This window comes from Hyperolius riggenbachi, chromosome 7, assembly GCF_040937935.1.
Source record: "Hyperolius riggenbachi isolate aHypRig1 chromosome 7, aHypRig1.pri, whole genome shotgun sequence".
Classification (NCBI taxonomy): domain Eukaryota; kingdom Metazoa; phylum Chordata; class Amphibia; order Anura; family Hyperoliidae; genus Hyperolius; species Hyperolius riggenbachi.
The window spans coordinates 272,176,007-272,192,028 of NC_090652.1; the positions used below are offsets into that span (position 1 = coordinate 272,176,007).

General features: G+C 45.0%; 1 protein-coding gene across 4 annotated transcripts in view; it reads right to left on the bottom strand.

Annotated features, from left to right (window-relative positions):
• The window catches only part of GPD2 (glycerol-3-phosphate dehydrogenase 2), a 318,302-nt gene that overhangs the window by 138,461 nt on the left and 163,819 nt on the right, over positions 1-16,022 (bottom strand). For all 4 annotated transcript variants that reach the window (XM_068245759.1, XM_068245757.1, XM_068245756.1 and 1 more), the window contains exon 10: positions 2,501-2,635. In XM_068245759.1, coding sequence (XP_068101860.1) covers positions 2,501-2,635 — 135 coding nt within the window. The remainder of the gene's footprint in view (positions 1-2,500; positions 2,636-16,022) is intronic.

Genomic DNA, 16,022 nt, shown 5'->3' on the forward strand with positions numbered 1-16,022 from the left:
TGGACTTTGGGCCCCTTAGCGCAGTTAGGGTGCAAAAAAGTGCCACACATGTGGTATCGCCGTACTCAGGAGAAGTAGTATAATGTGTTTTGGGGTGTATTTTTCCACATACCCATGCTGAGTGGGAGAAATATCTCTATAAATAGACAATTGTGTGTAAACAAAATAAAAAAATTGTCATTTACGGAGATATTTCTCCCACCCAGCATGGGTATGTGTAAAAATACACCCCAAAACACATTATACTACTTTTCCTGAGTACGGCAATACCACATGTGTGGCACTTTTTTGCAGCCTAACTGCGCTAAGGGGCCCAAAGTCCAATGAGCATCTTTAGGTTTACAGGGGTGCTTACAATTAGGCACCCCCCAAAATGCCAGGACAGTGAACACACCCCACAAATGACCCCATTTTGGAAAGTAGACACTTCAAGGTATTCAGAGAGTAGCATAGTGAGTCCGTGGCAGATTTCATTTTTTTTGTCGCAAGTTAGAAGAAATGGAAACTTTTTTTTTTTTTTTTTCACAAAGTGTCATTTTCCGCTAACTTGTGACAAAAAATAAAATCTTCTATGAACTCACCATGCCTCTCACTGAATACTTTGGGATGTCTTCTTTCCAAAATGGGGTCATTTGGCGGGTATTTGTACTATCCTGGAATTTTAGCCCCTCATGAAACCTGACAGGTGCGCAGAAAAGTCAGAGATTCTTGAAAATGGGAAAATTCACTTTTGGCACCATAGTTTGTAAACGCTATAACTTTTACCCAATCCAATAAATATACACTGAATGGTTTTTTTTTTTATCAAAGACATGTAGCAGAATAACTTTCGCGCTCAAGTGTATAGGAAATTTTACTTTATTTGAAAAATGTCAGCACAGAAAGTTAAAAAAGTCATTTTTTTGACAAAATTCATGTCTTTTTTGATGAATATAATAAAAAGTAAAACTCGCAGCAGCAATCAAATAGCATCAAAAGAAAGCTGTATTAGTGACAAGAAAAGGAGGTAAAATTCATTTAGGTGGTAGGTTGTATGACCGAGCATTAAACCGTGAAAGCTGCAGTGGTCTGAATGGAGAAAAAGGCTCTGGTCCTTAAGGGGCGAAAAGACTGTGGTCCTCAAGTGGTTAAGAAAAGGGGGGGGGGGGGCATATGGGAGTGGAATAGCAGGAGGCATTGGTGGGGAAAAGGATTAAAATCAGATTGCAAGCCTACAGACAGGGCCGGAGCTACCATAGGAAACAATGGACAATTGCCCCTGGGCCCCAGAGCCTGTAGGGGCCCCCATGGTGTCCCTCCCCCATCTTAACTGTTGCTCCCCAGGGACTCTGCAGAGTCTGTTAAGTTGGGAGGTGATTGGTGGAGGGTCATCAGCCAGCTCAGGGGCCTAGGAGGGAGATTTGGCTGCAACAAAGGGCCTCTAATGACGCTTTTTGGTCAGGGGGGTGTCTGTTGGGGGGACCCCCAGGCTAATCTTGCCCTAGGGCCCAATTATTACTTGAACCGGCCCTGCCTACAGATTGCCATTAGCAGTCTGTAGGTAGATTGCCAATATAGGTAGCATATCCAGTTCCCCCCCCCCTTCAATACAGGTAGCCTCCCCCACCACCAGAGAGTGACTCACCACAAAGTTCGGTTCCCCTTTGCTTGCTCCTCACTGTGCTGTCCTTTGTAATAGTTCAGACCTCAGATCGGTGGTAACCCGGGCTCAGTGAAGAGACAGAGCAAAACTTTAAAGGAAGGAAACACAGGGTGGATGGTACATATCAGTGAAGAGACAGCCAGGCGAACGGTGCACAGTGACGGCGGGGCTGCGAGGGGTAGCCGAACTTTGTGGTGGCAGGACGGGACCAGGACAAGCGTCAGGTGAGCAATTAAGTAGCAGGTAAACTTGGAATGTACCACCTGGCCAACAGCAAAGTACCACTGGTGGTACGCGTACCACAGGTTGAAAAGCCCTGGTCTAGAGAGCAGGATGCTGCAATCCAAACAGCGACAACAGTTTCCTCCAAAAAAGCTACCACTACAAATTTCAAATCAACTGCTTCAGGTCATGCAGTGATATTACGAGGCTACATAATTTTTTTTTAGCTGTACAAATCTAGTTTCACACAAAAATGAGCATTTGACCATATTTAGTTACTGAGCTATTAAATGATATACTGAGATCTCTGCCTGGCAATGGACTTCTAAAAAGGTATAAATGACCGTTGTTTTTAGGGGGTAACGGATGCTGCAGCGCGGTACAGCATGCGTAACTCAGATAACCCAAACTACACAACGCGCTGAGCTGTCAGCATAACGATAAAATTGCCATGTGCTGTCTGTGCACAGCAATCCTACCGCAGGTTAGTGAATCAGGGCAATAGTATCTAAATAGTAATACAAAAAAGTAAGAAAAAAACCACTTGCTGAATGTAGCTTTAAATAGAAGGCTCTGCTTTACAGGTGAAGAGTCAATACTGGCAGACAACCTCTATTTACAAGAAGATTACCTTACCTGCTATTGTGACGAGACCACTCTCAGAAACATCAACAACGTGATTGCGGGATATTGATTGCGTGTCTGTAGAATGGGGATTTGTGACCAATGGACGAATGCCACTCCAAGCTGCGAGTACATCACCCCGTCGAACTGTCAACAAAAAAGCCGCGGACGGGTTACTGAACAGCACAGGCAAAGTTTCTGCACTCATTAGAAAGTCAAAGAGCTAAAAAGAAATGCATTTAAAGGACCACTATCGCAAAAAAATAGAAAAATTGTAAAATACATGTAAACGCATACAAATAAGAAGTAGGTTTCTCACAGAGTAAAATGAGCCATAAATTACTTTTCTCTTATGTTGCTGTCACTTACAGTAAATTGTAGAAATCTGGCGGAACTGACAGGTGTTTGACTAATCCATCTCTTCATGGGAATGGTCAGTTTTTAATTTAATATTTATAAAAGAACTCCCTGGCAAGGTTCTATACAAAGATGCGTCCTTTAATGTCAAGTGCAATTAAAATAAAAGGCATACAAAGAATTTAGCACTACAGTTGGTGTTCAAATTCGGCATAGCGAATCTGGAACACCCAGATACTCCTGATGACCGCTGTTCAGCACTGAGCAAGCGGATAGGTCCAGGAGTTCAATGACTTGCATGTAATGTTAAGTTCCACGTGATTCCGATGCAAGTCAGAGAACTCCTCCGGACCCTGTCTGCTTGTTCAGTGCTGAACAGCGGTCATCAGGAGTATCTGGGTGTTCCCAATTTCAGGGCTGTGGAGTCAGAGTCGAGGAGTCTGAGTAATTTTGGGTACCTAAATTGGAGCTGGAGTCTGAGGTTTCATCAACTGAGGAGTCGGAGTCAGATGACTTTTGTACCAAATCCACAGTCTTAGTATTAGAGTAAGACGTCGGAGTCGAGGAGTTGGAGCCATTTTGGGTACATGGAGTCGGAGTAGGAGTCGGATGATTATTGCCTAAACTCCACGGCCCTGCCAAATTCATTATACTGAATTTGAACACCAACACTAGTTAGCACTCACATTATCAGTGTACAGTGGCAATTACAAGTTGCCAAATAAAACAATGTAAATAAATTGCAAAGAAGGCAAAAAGTATGAGTGAGCTGATGAGGTAGTTTTTTTTTTTTTGTCCAAAACGTTTCTTTGTACCTGGACCTAATTATTGATTGTTTTTGTCCTATGATGCAGTTACTTTTTTTTTTTTAACTAGCAGCTTGTGATTATCATTGTATATCATGCAATACTACGAAGGAAAGCATAATAATCCAGAGCCCGATACTTGTGAAACGCATAATCTTTCATGGTGCTCAAATTATTTAGGGAATCAGCAGATTGGTCAAATTTGCCTGATGGTAAGCCAGAGGAGCTTGGCTGCTACACAGACGCTAATTGTTTTTCTCCAATTATTTGCCTGATGAAGCGGGATTGTGACCTGCGAAAAGTGTTGCATTTTGGAGCACTTACCGGTAATACATTTTACCTTGAATCTAAGTAACGTTTCTTAGTCTTTATCTACGAGGGAGGTAAGCCCACCACAACTTCCCCCTTTTTTAAACGGTTTTTAAACATTTATATCCTTGTTGGTGCCTCTGTTAACAAATTAATACCAGATGGTAAGCCAGTACTTGCCTTCATTTTTAACCTGTTTTTAATTATTTTATATTCTTTAGAAACCTCCTCCCAGTTTCTACTTTTAGGCTACTTGCACACCAAGACGTTGTGTTAGGTGCTACGTTAAGGTCGCATAACGTGCACCTAACGCAACGTATGGTGGTGCGGGAGAGGACGGTAGAGTAAGCCGCATTAGGCGGCTCTATCCGTATAAGGTCTCCCAGAGTGGCGCTGATTGGCCGGCGGGACCACGTGATGCGGAGCGAGACACTCCGCATCACGTGGACCCGCCGGCCAATCAGCGGCCGCCAGTGCAGTGCATATTAAGTAGCCATGTGCGCGGCTACTGTAGCTGCATCTCCCCGCCTCCTCTCCGCCCCCCACTGAGCATGTGCAAACAGTCTAACGCGGCTATAGCCGCTCCAACGCCGTAGCATGCTGCATTTTGCGGGGAACGTGCAGCGTTACATGTAACGCAACGTGGGCAGTGTGAATAGCCCACTTGTGTTACATTGCTGTGCGTTGGGGGAGCGTTACAGGCGCACTAACGTGCACCTGTAACGCCTTAGTGTTTAAGCAGCCTAACTCTTTTCTGTTCTGGAGTGTGAGCACAAGTGGGGTTCTCTCATCCGAGTAGGGACATGCTTACCTGCTTACCACATATGCAATTACTGGTGGTTGCTTGCACAGCACCTGGGGTTTGTATTTTATTTACTTTGTGCTTAGCTTTGTTGTATTGACATACTATATATATATATATATATATATATATATATATATATATATATATATATATATATATATATATATATATATATATATATATATATATTTATATATTTTTATTTTTTTTTCACCGATTTCTTGAATATTCCATGCACCTGACTCCTGGCAAGGCAGTCTACCAAATGTGGCCTTCTGACCTAAAAAGTGATTTAAGAAGAAACCGTGTACAGCAGACCTCAGAGAACACAAAACAGCAAACTGTCACTTTACTGTCCCTTGTGTTTTATTAGTCCCTGCTCAGCTCCACAAGGTAGAGGCCAGGGTTGCCAACTGTCCATCTTTAGACGGACAGTCCATACACAACAAGGCACAAATGGGCTGTCTGTACTTTTTAAGTGGGTGTCCATTCTTTTAAAGAGGAGCTGTCAGTCATACTATCTCAGGAAAAAAAACACACATACGTAAGTAGATAAATACTTTCTCTACTTACATAACACATGTATTGCACTGTCCACATTTTGATTTTAGTGATTTTTCTACAGTAAAAAAAAAAAAAAAAAAAAAAAAAGAGAAAATCCTTCTTAAAATTTCTCATTTTAACTGTAGCTATTTTGAAGCCAATCCTGATGTAATTTCCATCCTTACTCTCCTCTGCCTGATTATGTATGCATTGCCCACCCTCCACTATAGAAAGTGCATTGTCTCAGCATGAGGAATATTGGCCAATCAGAGAGGAACAGAGGTGTGGGAGGAGAAAACAGGAGGGAAAGAGGCTTCAGCCAATCAGGCTGCAATAGTTAAGTCTGAGGGGAAATAGAAAAGCAAAAAAGGACAACCCAGCATGCCCTGCAACTTTCTTTTTGTGTACCAAATTTTTATGTACCAAATAAGAGTCAGGGGACTGGGGAATGATAATTTATTAACAGGAAAAGTAATAGTGATTTTAACTTTTGGATTGCCTGGTTAGCATCCTTATTACTGGTTTACCAGATAAAAATAAAGAATTGATTGTTGATTTTATGCCCCGACAGTTACACTTTAAAGACTCCTCAGCTCAATCCAGAACCTCTAGTGCCCATGTGTGTTTAGTGTGGCCGCAACACATTTATGCCACAGCTCCTCCTTCTGCCTGCTTGCTAGGATGTTTTTTAAGCAATCAAATGCTAACCTTGTGCAGTCCCCATACATGCCCGTGTGTCACTTCACGCAAGAAGCTTTTCATGACTTTCCAATAAAAGTAACATGCTGCATCTACAGACTGTTCAGAGAGGTTGCTCTTTAAAAATACCAGCAAACCTGGTAGAGGCAGGCTGACTACTCAAACCCTTGAGGGATATAAGCAAGTAAATAAGAACATTGCTGGCTTTAATGTGTCTTTGAATTTCTGTGACTCTTTTAAAAGCATTTTGCATATTTTTGACTAAGCGTGATCAAGCACTGGACTATTTTATTATATGACACCTGGGAAACCTGGAGGACCAGCCCTTGGTACGCCACTGTGTTTACATGAGCATTCCATTGTTGGCTTATTGTGGACCAGTGTTGACAGACATTGTGCCTACCAGGAAAACACTGAACACTTTCCATTGTGGAAACTGGATACTTCAACACCCAGTAAAAGGAATAAGGAAACAATAGAAATTCTGCATAGTTTCCATTTTTAGTATATCAGTGGAAGCATCAGGTGGAGAAAAACTGTATATGATAAATTCCTTACCAGTATTTGACTCGTCTACTTTCAAGCTGTACACGTTTACATGAAACGAGCATACAAATGTATACTGACTTCTAATTACTTAAAGGGATACTGTAGGGGGGTCGGGGGAAAATGAGCTGAACTTACCCGGGGCTTCTAATGGTCCCCCGCAGACATCCTGTGTTGGCGCAGCCACTCCCCAATGCTCTGGCCCCGCCTCCGGCTCACTTCTGGAATTTCTGACTTTAAAGTCAGAAAACCACTGCGCCTGCGTTGCCGTGTCCTCGCTCCCGCTGATGTCACCAGGAGTGTACTGCGCAGACACAGACCATACTGGGCCTGCGCTGTGCGCTCTTGATGACATCAGTGGGATCGAGGACACAGCAACGCGGGCACAGTGGTTTTCTGACTTTAAAGTCAGAAATTCCAGAAGTGAACCGGAGGCGGGGCCGGAGCATCGGTGAGCGGCTGCCGGCACAGGATGTCTGCGGGGGACCATTAGAAGCCCCGGGTAAGTTCAGCTCATTTTCCCCCGACCCCCCTACAGTATCCCTTTAAAGAGACTCTGAAGTCTCTAGAAATCGCAGTTTACAATGTTGTTAGGCATGAATGCCCCCTCTGAAACACCGCATCCCCGTGGCTGAAATCTCAGTTAATCCCCCCGAAATCCCGGGGGGGGAGGATATGGGCAGCGCTTCCGCATAGAGGTAGAGCTTTGAGCAGTAGCTCGGCCCCTCCTCCATCAATCTGCGCGGATTGCCGCCTCTCCTCCGCACCTCTCAGTCTTCTTTGACTGAGAGAGGCAGGGAGAGGCGGCGATCAGCGCTGATTGACGTGCTTTGAGGCAGAGCTGCAACCCAAAGCTCTGCTTTCCCGGGCAGCAAAATCCACGACCAGAAAAGTTGTGGATTTTTGCCCTGTGGTTTGGGGGGGGGGGGGGGGGGGAATTCATTGAGATTTCAGAGGGGGCATTCATGTCTAACAACATTGTAACACAAAAACTGCATTTTCTGGAGGCTTCAGAGTCTCTTTAAGCCTACTGAACACACCAAGCACTGAGCATTTGATTAGTGCTGGCATCTTCCACAGCACTGTGCAAAGTACATAGTTAAAGAAGAACTGTAGTGAATATAAATTAATTAAATTGCTTACTTAATACAATATTAACTTACAATATTCAGAAATGATTAGCCCACTGTAAACCCTTCTCTCTCCCGGATTTACATTCGGAAATATATTACTGGGGGTGCTCTCTTTAGTCCTGTGAGGTGATCTGTACGGAATGTTCATTACTGAGAGTTCTATGTAAAGAAGGAGATGCTGCTTTCTTGGCCGTTGGAAATGGTTGTATTTCCCACAATCCAACAGGGTTCACAGACAGGAAACTGTCAGGGCCATGGCCCTGACATCACACTAAGGGAGGGAATTGACCGCAATATCAGTCATACAGCTGCCTCTGATGATCAACCATAGTTATAATCTAATGTCCCTGTCATAGCCTAAGTCCATATTCAAACAGTTCGGAGCCAAGTTCTGTGCAGGCTAGCAACGCATTCTGTGGCTATGGAGGGGTGGGGGGACGAAGGAACTATGGCGTAGCATGAAAGAGCGGGGCAGGTAAGAAAATCAATGGCCTTGGCCTGTGATTAGAGATGTGAGGCAGTCCAGATCTCTCGGCACAGCATCAGGGTCATTGCACATGAGCTAGATTCTTGGGAGAGGTGGTCTCAGCCAGCCACCTTGGTCAGAAACTATTGGGCGTGTGTATCAAGCCCAAGGCCAATTTTCAGAGGGAGTTAATTAGTTTTTTGTGTTTTTGGAATGAAGGAAGAAATCCAGGCAAACAAGAGGTGAAGGTACCAACTCCATGCAAATATTATCCTTTCATTCACCAATAACTTAATCACCTTGTGCATTATTTCCTGTTAGCGTACTATAGGTACACTAACAGGAAGTAATGCGTGGACGCGGTACTTCCATAATTACATTGACCGCAAGCATCTCATGACGCTGGCGATCATTGACACGGGTACTTAGATCAATGAATGGGAACTGCGTTCTAATTCATAAATCTCCCCTCTAACGATCCACGACGAAAACACGAGCGGGAGCGAGTGGCAGCAATAGCTGTGGCGAGTAGCAGACTAATATTCGTCCCTTGGACTTCAGATGAAGTTTCCCAGGGCATAGATATACGGCACGAGGTGCAGTGAGTGGTTAAGCCTGGGACCCTAATAACGGTAACAGGAATTTTGGACACCCAAGAGTTGCTAAAAGTTTGGGCGGAAATCCAGGCAGCACTTGATAAGAATGGCTATAGGTGTAAATTTGGCGCCCAATAAATAGCGTGTGCCAGGGTCACATATAATGAAAATGGAGGATACATCTCCACTCATAGCCATTGCTTAGAACTGAAAACGGATTGACAAGGAAAAGGGGGGGGGGGGAGGGTAAAGTTAAAGTCAGACAGGTGGGGGTGGTTAAGGTTAGCTATGAGAGGAATGGTTAAAATCAGGTTTTGGGCGGAGGGCTGGGTCACCGTTAAAGGTGTGTGGGTCAAGGTTAGGCATCGGTAGGGGGAGGATTCTGTGTGAGAATAGGGTTAGGATTAGCTGTAATAAAACATTGATTTTACTATTATAATTAGCACTGCAAGAGTCTAATATCGTTACATTTACTGATATTCTACTATCTGCTATTTCTGGCCGCCCAGATTTCAAATACACCTCTAGTGTTGCATAGTGAGCTTTCTAGCCACAATGCCACCAAACCATCCACAGGATTAAAAGGCATGTTTGCCTGTATATGGTCTGTAAGACAGGAGATCCAGATTCTCACCAATGCCATGTCGGTAAAGCCACGCGGCGCACCTGGCTGCAAGAACGCTCAGGGGTAAAGGCAGGAGGGATGTCTGATGCCAGGCTGCTAAGCTGGCCTAAATGAAGTGCTAATCAGGGAGATAAAATAGCATATTACGTTCATAAACTAATGGAACTAGAAATAGCTGCTTATGAGACATTATAATTAAACAGCTGGAAGACATCCAAGCCTGTGTAAGACGATAACCTTGGCACGGTGTCTGGCAAGGGAAAGGCAGGTCTGCAGCGAGTTGATATGGCTAGCGCCGTTGTTCATTCAATAACAGGCAATCTGTAAACAGAGCTAATTGCATAAGTGAAAAACAGCATGTGACTTGCGGGGACGGGGCTGAGCTGAGGAAGAAAAGGTCTGCCTGCAATGCCAGGCTAAAATTATCTCACAGCCAGTCACTGAGGATCTAAGTTTACCAGATGTCTACAGACTAAAAGTCCCAGCATGCACTGGTAGTCTGCAGCGCCCTGCAGCTGACAATGGCAACATTCCTTTGACCCCAACCAGTAACCACATACTACATAACATACAACTGTATAGAGGACTGTAGTGAAAATAACCTAATGAATACAATTACATATATTTATATCTATATAATGGAGTCAGTATTTGCACACCCAGACATACATTCTGAAATGTATCACATGTGGTGACATCTTCAGTCCTGTCAGGTCCATCTCTGTGGAATGTTTACTGAGACTCCTGAAGCCAGTAGAAAACATACTTTTTGCTGCCTGAGGCAGGTTTGTGAAGATTCCCCCACCCCCCTCCCAGATTTGGAATGCTTGCCCAGGACCAGACAATTTACACCGCAAGTTATAGCTGCGGTACATAACAAAAAAAAAAAAAAACCCTCATAGGTCGGTAGCCAGGTATAGGTGCCCCTTATATAGGAAGCCATGTATAGATGCCCCCAGTATAGGTTAGCTAGGTAGGTACCCTCAGTATAGGTTAGCCAGGTTGGTTTCCCCAGTATAGGTTAGCCAGGTAGGTTTCCCCAGTATAGGTTAGCCAGGTAGGTTTCCCCAGTACAGGTTAGCCAGGTAGGTTTCCCCAGTACAGGTTAGCCAGGTAGGTTTCCACCAGTTTAGGTTAGCTAGGTAGGTTTCCCCAGTATAGGTTAGCCAGGTAGGTTTCCCCAGTATAGGTTAGCCAGGTAGGTTTCCCCAGTATAGATTAGCCAGGTAGGTTCCCCCAGTATAGGTTAGCCAGGTAGGTTTCCCCAGTACAGGTTAGCCAGGTAGGTTTCCCCAGTACAGGTTAGCCAGGTAGGTTTCCCCAGTACAGGTTAGCCAGGTAGGTTTCCACCAGTATAGGTTAGCTAGGTAGATTTCCCCAGTATAGGTTAGCTAGGTAGATTTCCCCAGTACAGGTTAGCCAGGTAGGTTTCCACCAGTATAGGTTAGCTAGGTAGGTTTCCCAAGTACAGATTAGCCAGGTAGGTTTCCCCAGTACAGGTTAGCCATGTAGGTTTCCCCAGTATAGGTTAGCCAGGTAGGTTCCCCCAGTATAGGTTAGCCAGGTAGGTTCCCCCAGAGTAGGTTAGATAGGAATGTCCCCCCAATATAGCCAGCCTGCAACCCCCCTAGGCCACCACTGGTTTACCTTCTTTAAACAGCGGCCTCTTGTCTGAGGCAAGCTTGTGAAGATTCCCCCACCCCATCCCAGATTTGGAATGCTTGCCCAGGACCAGACAATTTACACTGCAAGTTATAGCTGCGGTACATTAAAAAAAAAAAAAACACCCTCATAGGTCGGTAGCCAGGTATAGGTGCCCCTTATATACGAAGCCACATATAGATGCCCCCAGTATAGGTTAGCTAGGTAGGTGCCCTCAGTATAGGTTAGCCAGGTTGGTTTCCCCAGTATAGGTTAGCCAGGTAGGTTTCCCCAGTATAGATTATCCATGTAGGTTCCCCCAGTATAGGTTAGCCAGGTAGGTTCCCCCAGAGTAAGTTAGATAGGTAGGTCTCCCCAATTATAGGTTAGCCATGTAGGTTTCCCCAGTACAGGTTGGCCAGTTAGGTTTCCCAAGTACAGGTTAGCCAGGTAGGTTTCCACCAGTATAGGTTAGCTAGGTAGGTTTCCCCAGTATAGGTTAGCTAGGTAGATTTCCCCAGTACAGGTTAGCCAGGTAGGTTTCCACCAGTATAGGTTAGCTAGGTAGGTTTCCCCAGTATAGGTTAGCCAGGTAGGTTTCCCCAGTGTAGTGTAGCCTGGTAGGTCTCCTCAATTATAGGTTAGCCAGGTAGGTTTCCCCAGTATAGGTTAGCTAGGTAGGTTTCCCCAGTATAGGTTAGCTAGGTAGGTTTCCCCAGTATAGATTATCCATGTAGGTTCCCCCAGTATAGGTTAGCCAGGTAGGTTCCCCCAGAGTAAGTTAGATAGGTAGGTTTCCCCAGTATAGGTTAGCCATGTAGGTTTCCCCAGTACAGGTTGGCCAGGTAGGTTTCCCAAGTACAGGTTAGCCAGGTAGGTTTCCCCAGTACAGGTTAGCCAGGTAGGTTTCCACCAGTATAGGTTAGCTAGGTAGATTTCCCCAGTATAGGTTAGCTAGGTAGATTTCCCCAGTACAGGTTAGCCAGGTAGGTTTCCACCAGTATAGGTTAGCTAGGTAGGTTTCCCAAGTACAGATTAGCCAGGTAGGTTTCCCCAGTACAGGTTAGCCATGTAGGTTTCCCCAGTATAGGTTAGCCAGGTAGGTTCCCCCAGTATAGGTTAGCCAGGTAGGTTCCCCCAGAGTAGGTTAGATAGGAATGTCCCCCCAATATAGCCAGCCTGCAACCCCCCTAGGCCACCACTGGTTTACCTTCTTTAAACAGCGGCCTCTTGTCTGAGGCAAGCTTGTGAAGATTCCCCCACCCCATCCCAGATTTGGAATGCTTGCCCAGGACCAGACAATTTACACTGCAAGTTATAGCTGCGGTACATTAAAAAAAAAAAAAACACCCTCATAGGTCGGTAGCCAGGTATAGGTGCCCCTTATATACGAAGCCACATATAGATGCCCCCAGTATAGGTTAGCTAGGTAGGTGCCCTCAGTATAGGTTAGCCAGGTTGGTTTCCCCAGTATAGGTTAGCCAGGTAGGTTTCCCCAGTATAGATTATCCATGTAGGTTCCCCCAGTATAGGTTAGCCAGGTAGGTTCCCCCAGAGTAAGTTAGATAGGTAGGTCTCCCCAATTATAGGTTAGCCATGTAGGTTTCCCCAGTACAGGTTGGCCAGTTAGGTTTCCCAAGTACAGGTTAGCCAGGTAGGTTTCCACCAGTATAGGTTAGCTAGGTAGGTTTCCCCAGTATAGGTTAGCTAGGTAGATTTCCCCAGTACAGGTTAGCCAGGTAGGTTTCCACCAGTATAGGTTAGCTAGGTAGGTTTCCCCAGTATAGGTTAGCCAGGTAGGTTTCCCCAGTGTAGTGTAGCCTGGTAGGTCTCCTCAATTATAGGTTAGCCAGGTAGGTTTCCCCAGTATAGGTTAGCTAGGTAGGTTTCCCCAGTATAGGTTAGCTAGGTAGGTTTCCCCAGTATAGATTATCCATGTAGGTTCCCCCAGTATAGGTTAGCCAGGTAGGTTCCCCCAGAGTAAGTTAGATAGGTAGGTTTCCCCAGTATAGGTTAGCCATGTAGGTTTCCCCAGTACAGGTTGGCCAGGTAGGTTTCCCCAGTACAGGTTAGCCAGGTAGGTTTCCCCAGTACAGGTTAGCCAGGTAGGTTTCCACCAGTATAGGTTAGCTAGGTAGATTTCCCCAGTATAGGTTAGCTAGGTAGATTTCCCCAGTACAGGTTAGCCAGGTAGGTTTCCACCAGTATAGGTTAGCTAGGTAGGTTTCCCAAGTACAGATTAGCCAGGTAGGTTTCCCCAGTACAGGTTAGCCATGTAGGTTTCCCCAGTATAGGTTAGCCAGGTAGGTTCCCCCAGTATAGGTTAGCCAGGTAGGTTCCCCCAGAGTAGGTTAGATAGGAATGTCCCCCCAATATAGCCAGCCTGCAACCCCCCTAGGCCACCACTGGTTTACCTTCTTTAAACAGCGGCCTCTTGTCTGAGGCAAGCTTGTGAAGATTCCCCCACCCCATCCCAGATTTGGAATGCTTGCCCAGGACCAGACAATTTACACTGCAAGTTATAGCTGCGGTACATTAAAAAAAAAAAAAACACCCTCATAGGTCGGTAGCCAGGTATAGGTGCCCCTTATATACGAAGCCACATATAGATGCCCCCAGTATAGGTTAGCTAGGTAGGTGCCCTCAGTATAGGTTAGCCAGGTTGGTTTCCCCAGTATAGGTTAGCCAGGTAGGTTTCCCCAGTATAGATTATCCATGTAGGTTCCCCCAGTATAGGTTAGCCAGGTAGGTTCCCCCAGAGTAAGTTAGATAGGTAGGTCTCCCCAATTATAGGTTAGCCATGTAGGTTTCCCCAGTACAGGTTGGCCAGTTAGGTTTCCCAAGTACAGGTTAGCCAGGTAGGTTTCCACCAGTATAGGTTAGCTAGGTAGGTTTCCCCAGTATAGGTTAGCTAGGTAGATTTCCCCAGTACAGGTTAGCCAGGTAGGTTTCCACCAGTATAGGTTAGCTAGGTAGGTTTCCCCAGTATAGGTTAGCCAGGTAGGTTTCCCCAGTGTAGTGTAGCCTGGTAGGTCTCCTCAATTATAGGTTAGCCAGGTAGGTTTCCCCAGTATAGGTTAGCTAGGTAGGTTTCCCCAGTATAGGTTAGCTAGGTAGGTTTCCCCAGTATAGATTATCCATGTAGGTTCCCCCAGTATAGGTTAGCCAGGTAGGTTCCCCCAGAGTAAGTTAGATAGGTAGGTTTCCCCAGTATAGGTTAGCCATGTAGGTTTCCCCAGTACAGGTTGGCCAGGTAGGTTTCCCAAGTACAGGTTAGCCAAGTAGGTTTCCACCAGTACAGGTTAGCTAGGTAGGTTTCCCCAGTATAGGTTAGCCAGGTAGGTTTCCACCAGTATAGGTTAGCCAGGTAGGTTCCCCCAGTATAGGTTAGCCAGGTAGGTTCCCCCAGAGTAGGTTAGATAGGTATGTCCCCCCAATATAGCCAGCCTGCAACCCCCCCTAGGCTACCACTGGTTTACCTTCTTTAAACAGCGGCCTCTTGTTCCAAGAAGGTAAACCAGCGGCGGCCGGGAGGGAGGGGCCGGGATGCTGCCTGATGCCCGTCATTCAGGTGGCATCATGGGCGGACCACCCCAGCTCTGCTCTAGACCATTTGAATAAGGACTTTAATTTAAGATGCTTTTTATGATCTATGTATTGGTCTCTAACTACAATTGTGTCTCCTTACGGTGGTGCCTGCCGGCTGGGGTGTGTTTGTGTAAATTGCAATAAAGTTTATACTGAAGTCACTGTGTGGCGTGAGTTAGCATTTGACAAAGGCCTGCGTGCCGTAAGGTTATGGTGTTTTGTAGCTATGATAACACTTACTGAATCAAGCTAAAACGGCAAATCCAGCCGGAGCCCAGACCTCTTCTATTATTTGCTAGTTAGACACTAACCTCAGTAGCCGGGAGCCTGTGGTTGGCCCAGAGGCTTCTCAGATCCTGCTAGAGACCCCCATTCCGGCGCAGGGTCCCTCTTCATCTTCTGGCCACGCCCCCGGCTGCGGATGAGCGCATCCATACTAGGCATGCACGAGAAAGCTATGCGCATGTCCAGTAAAATGATGTTACTTGAAATCTATACCGTTACCTTTACCTAGATTATAAGGGTGGGGTTTGTGTGGTGAAACCCCTCCCACAGTGTGATGTCATGACCATGGCCCTGACAGTTTGCGGTCTGTGAGACTTGTTGCACTGTGGGAAATAATGTATTTTTCCAAATGCAAAGTAAGCGATATCTCCCCCTGTGCATACAACTCTCAGTAACGAACATTCCGTACAGATCACCTGGCAGAATTAAAGATGTCACCACCTGAGATAAATTTCAGAATGTAAATCAGGTAGAGGAAAGATTTTACAATGAGCAAACGCTGACTCAATCTATAAATTTCTATTGTGAAATATAAGCAATTTGAATCAGTATGTTATTTTTACTACAGTTCTTTAAACACTAATAGACAATTATAAACCTTGTTAACATTTTACCGGTATTTATTAAATATACAAAAAATAGGGAGCCCTCTTACCTGCTGCCATCAGATTAAAATCAGAATTTGTTTTTCTGTTGCTTGACTGCATGGACATAGATTTCTAGACATGGCAGAAATACTTTCCTACTCAGATCTATACATTGTTTTCTCAGAGCCCTACAAGGAAGTCTACAGTAAAGGAACTATTTTTTGCAAAAGAGAAAATTGCTCCATGAAGTGGCTGTAATAAATTATGCAAAGTCCAAAATATATCTTGTTTTCTGCAGTTTTTTTCTTCTCTGGGCTGTCAGAGTAGTATTTGGTCATCTTTAGGACCAGTGTGGTTTCACTACTGATGTCATCGTTCTTAAAAAAGAACATTAGTCTAAACATAGAAAAAAACACAGCTCCTTAACAGCTAAATACATCCTGTTAAAGTTCAAAGTTACAATCCTGGTGTACTCACTATTGTACAATTGTGAAATTCAGATAACTTGTGATGCCAAATGTTACTGCGACAGGGGAGAAGGGGAATTT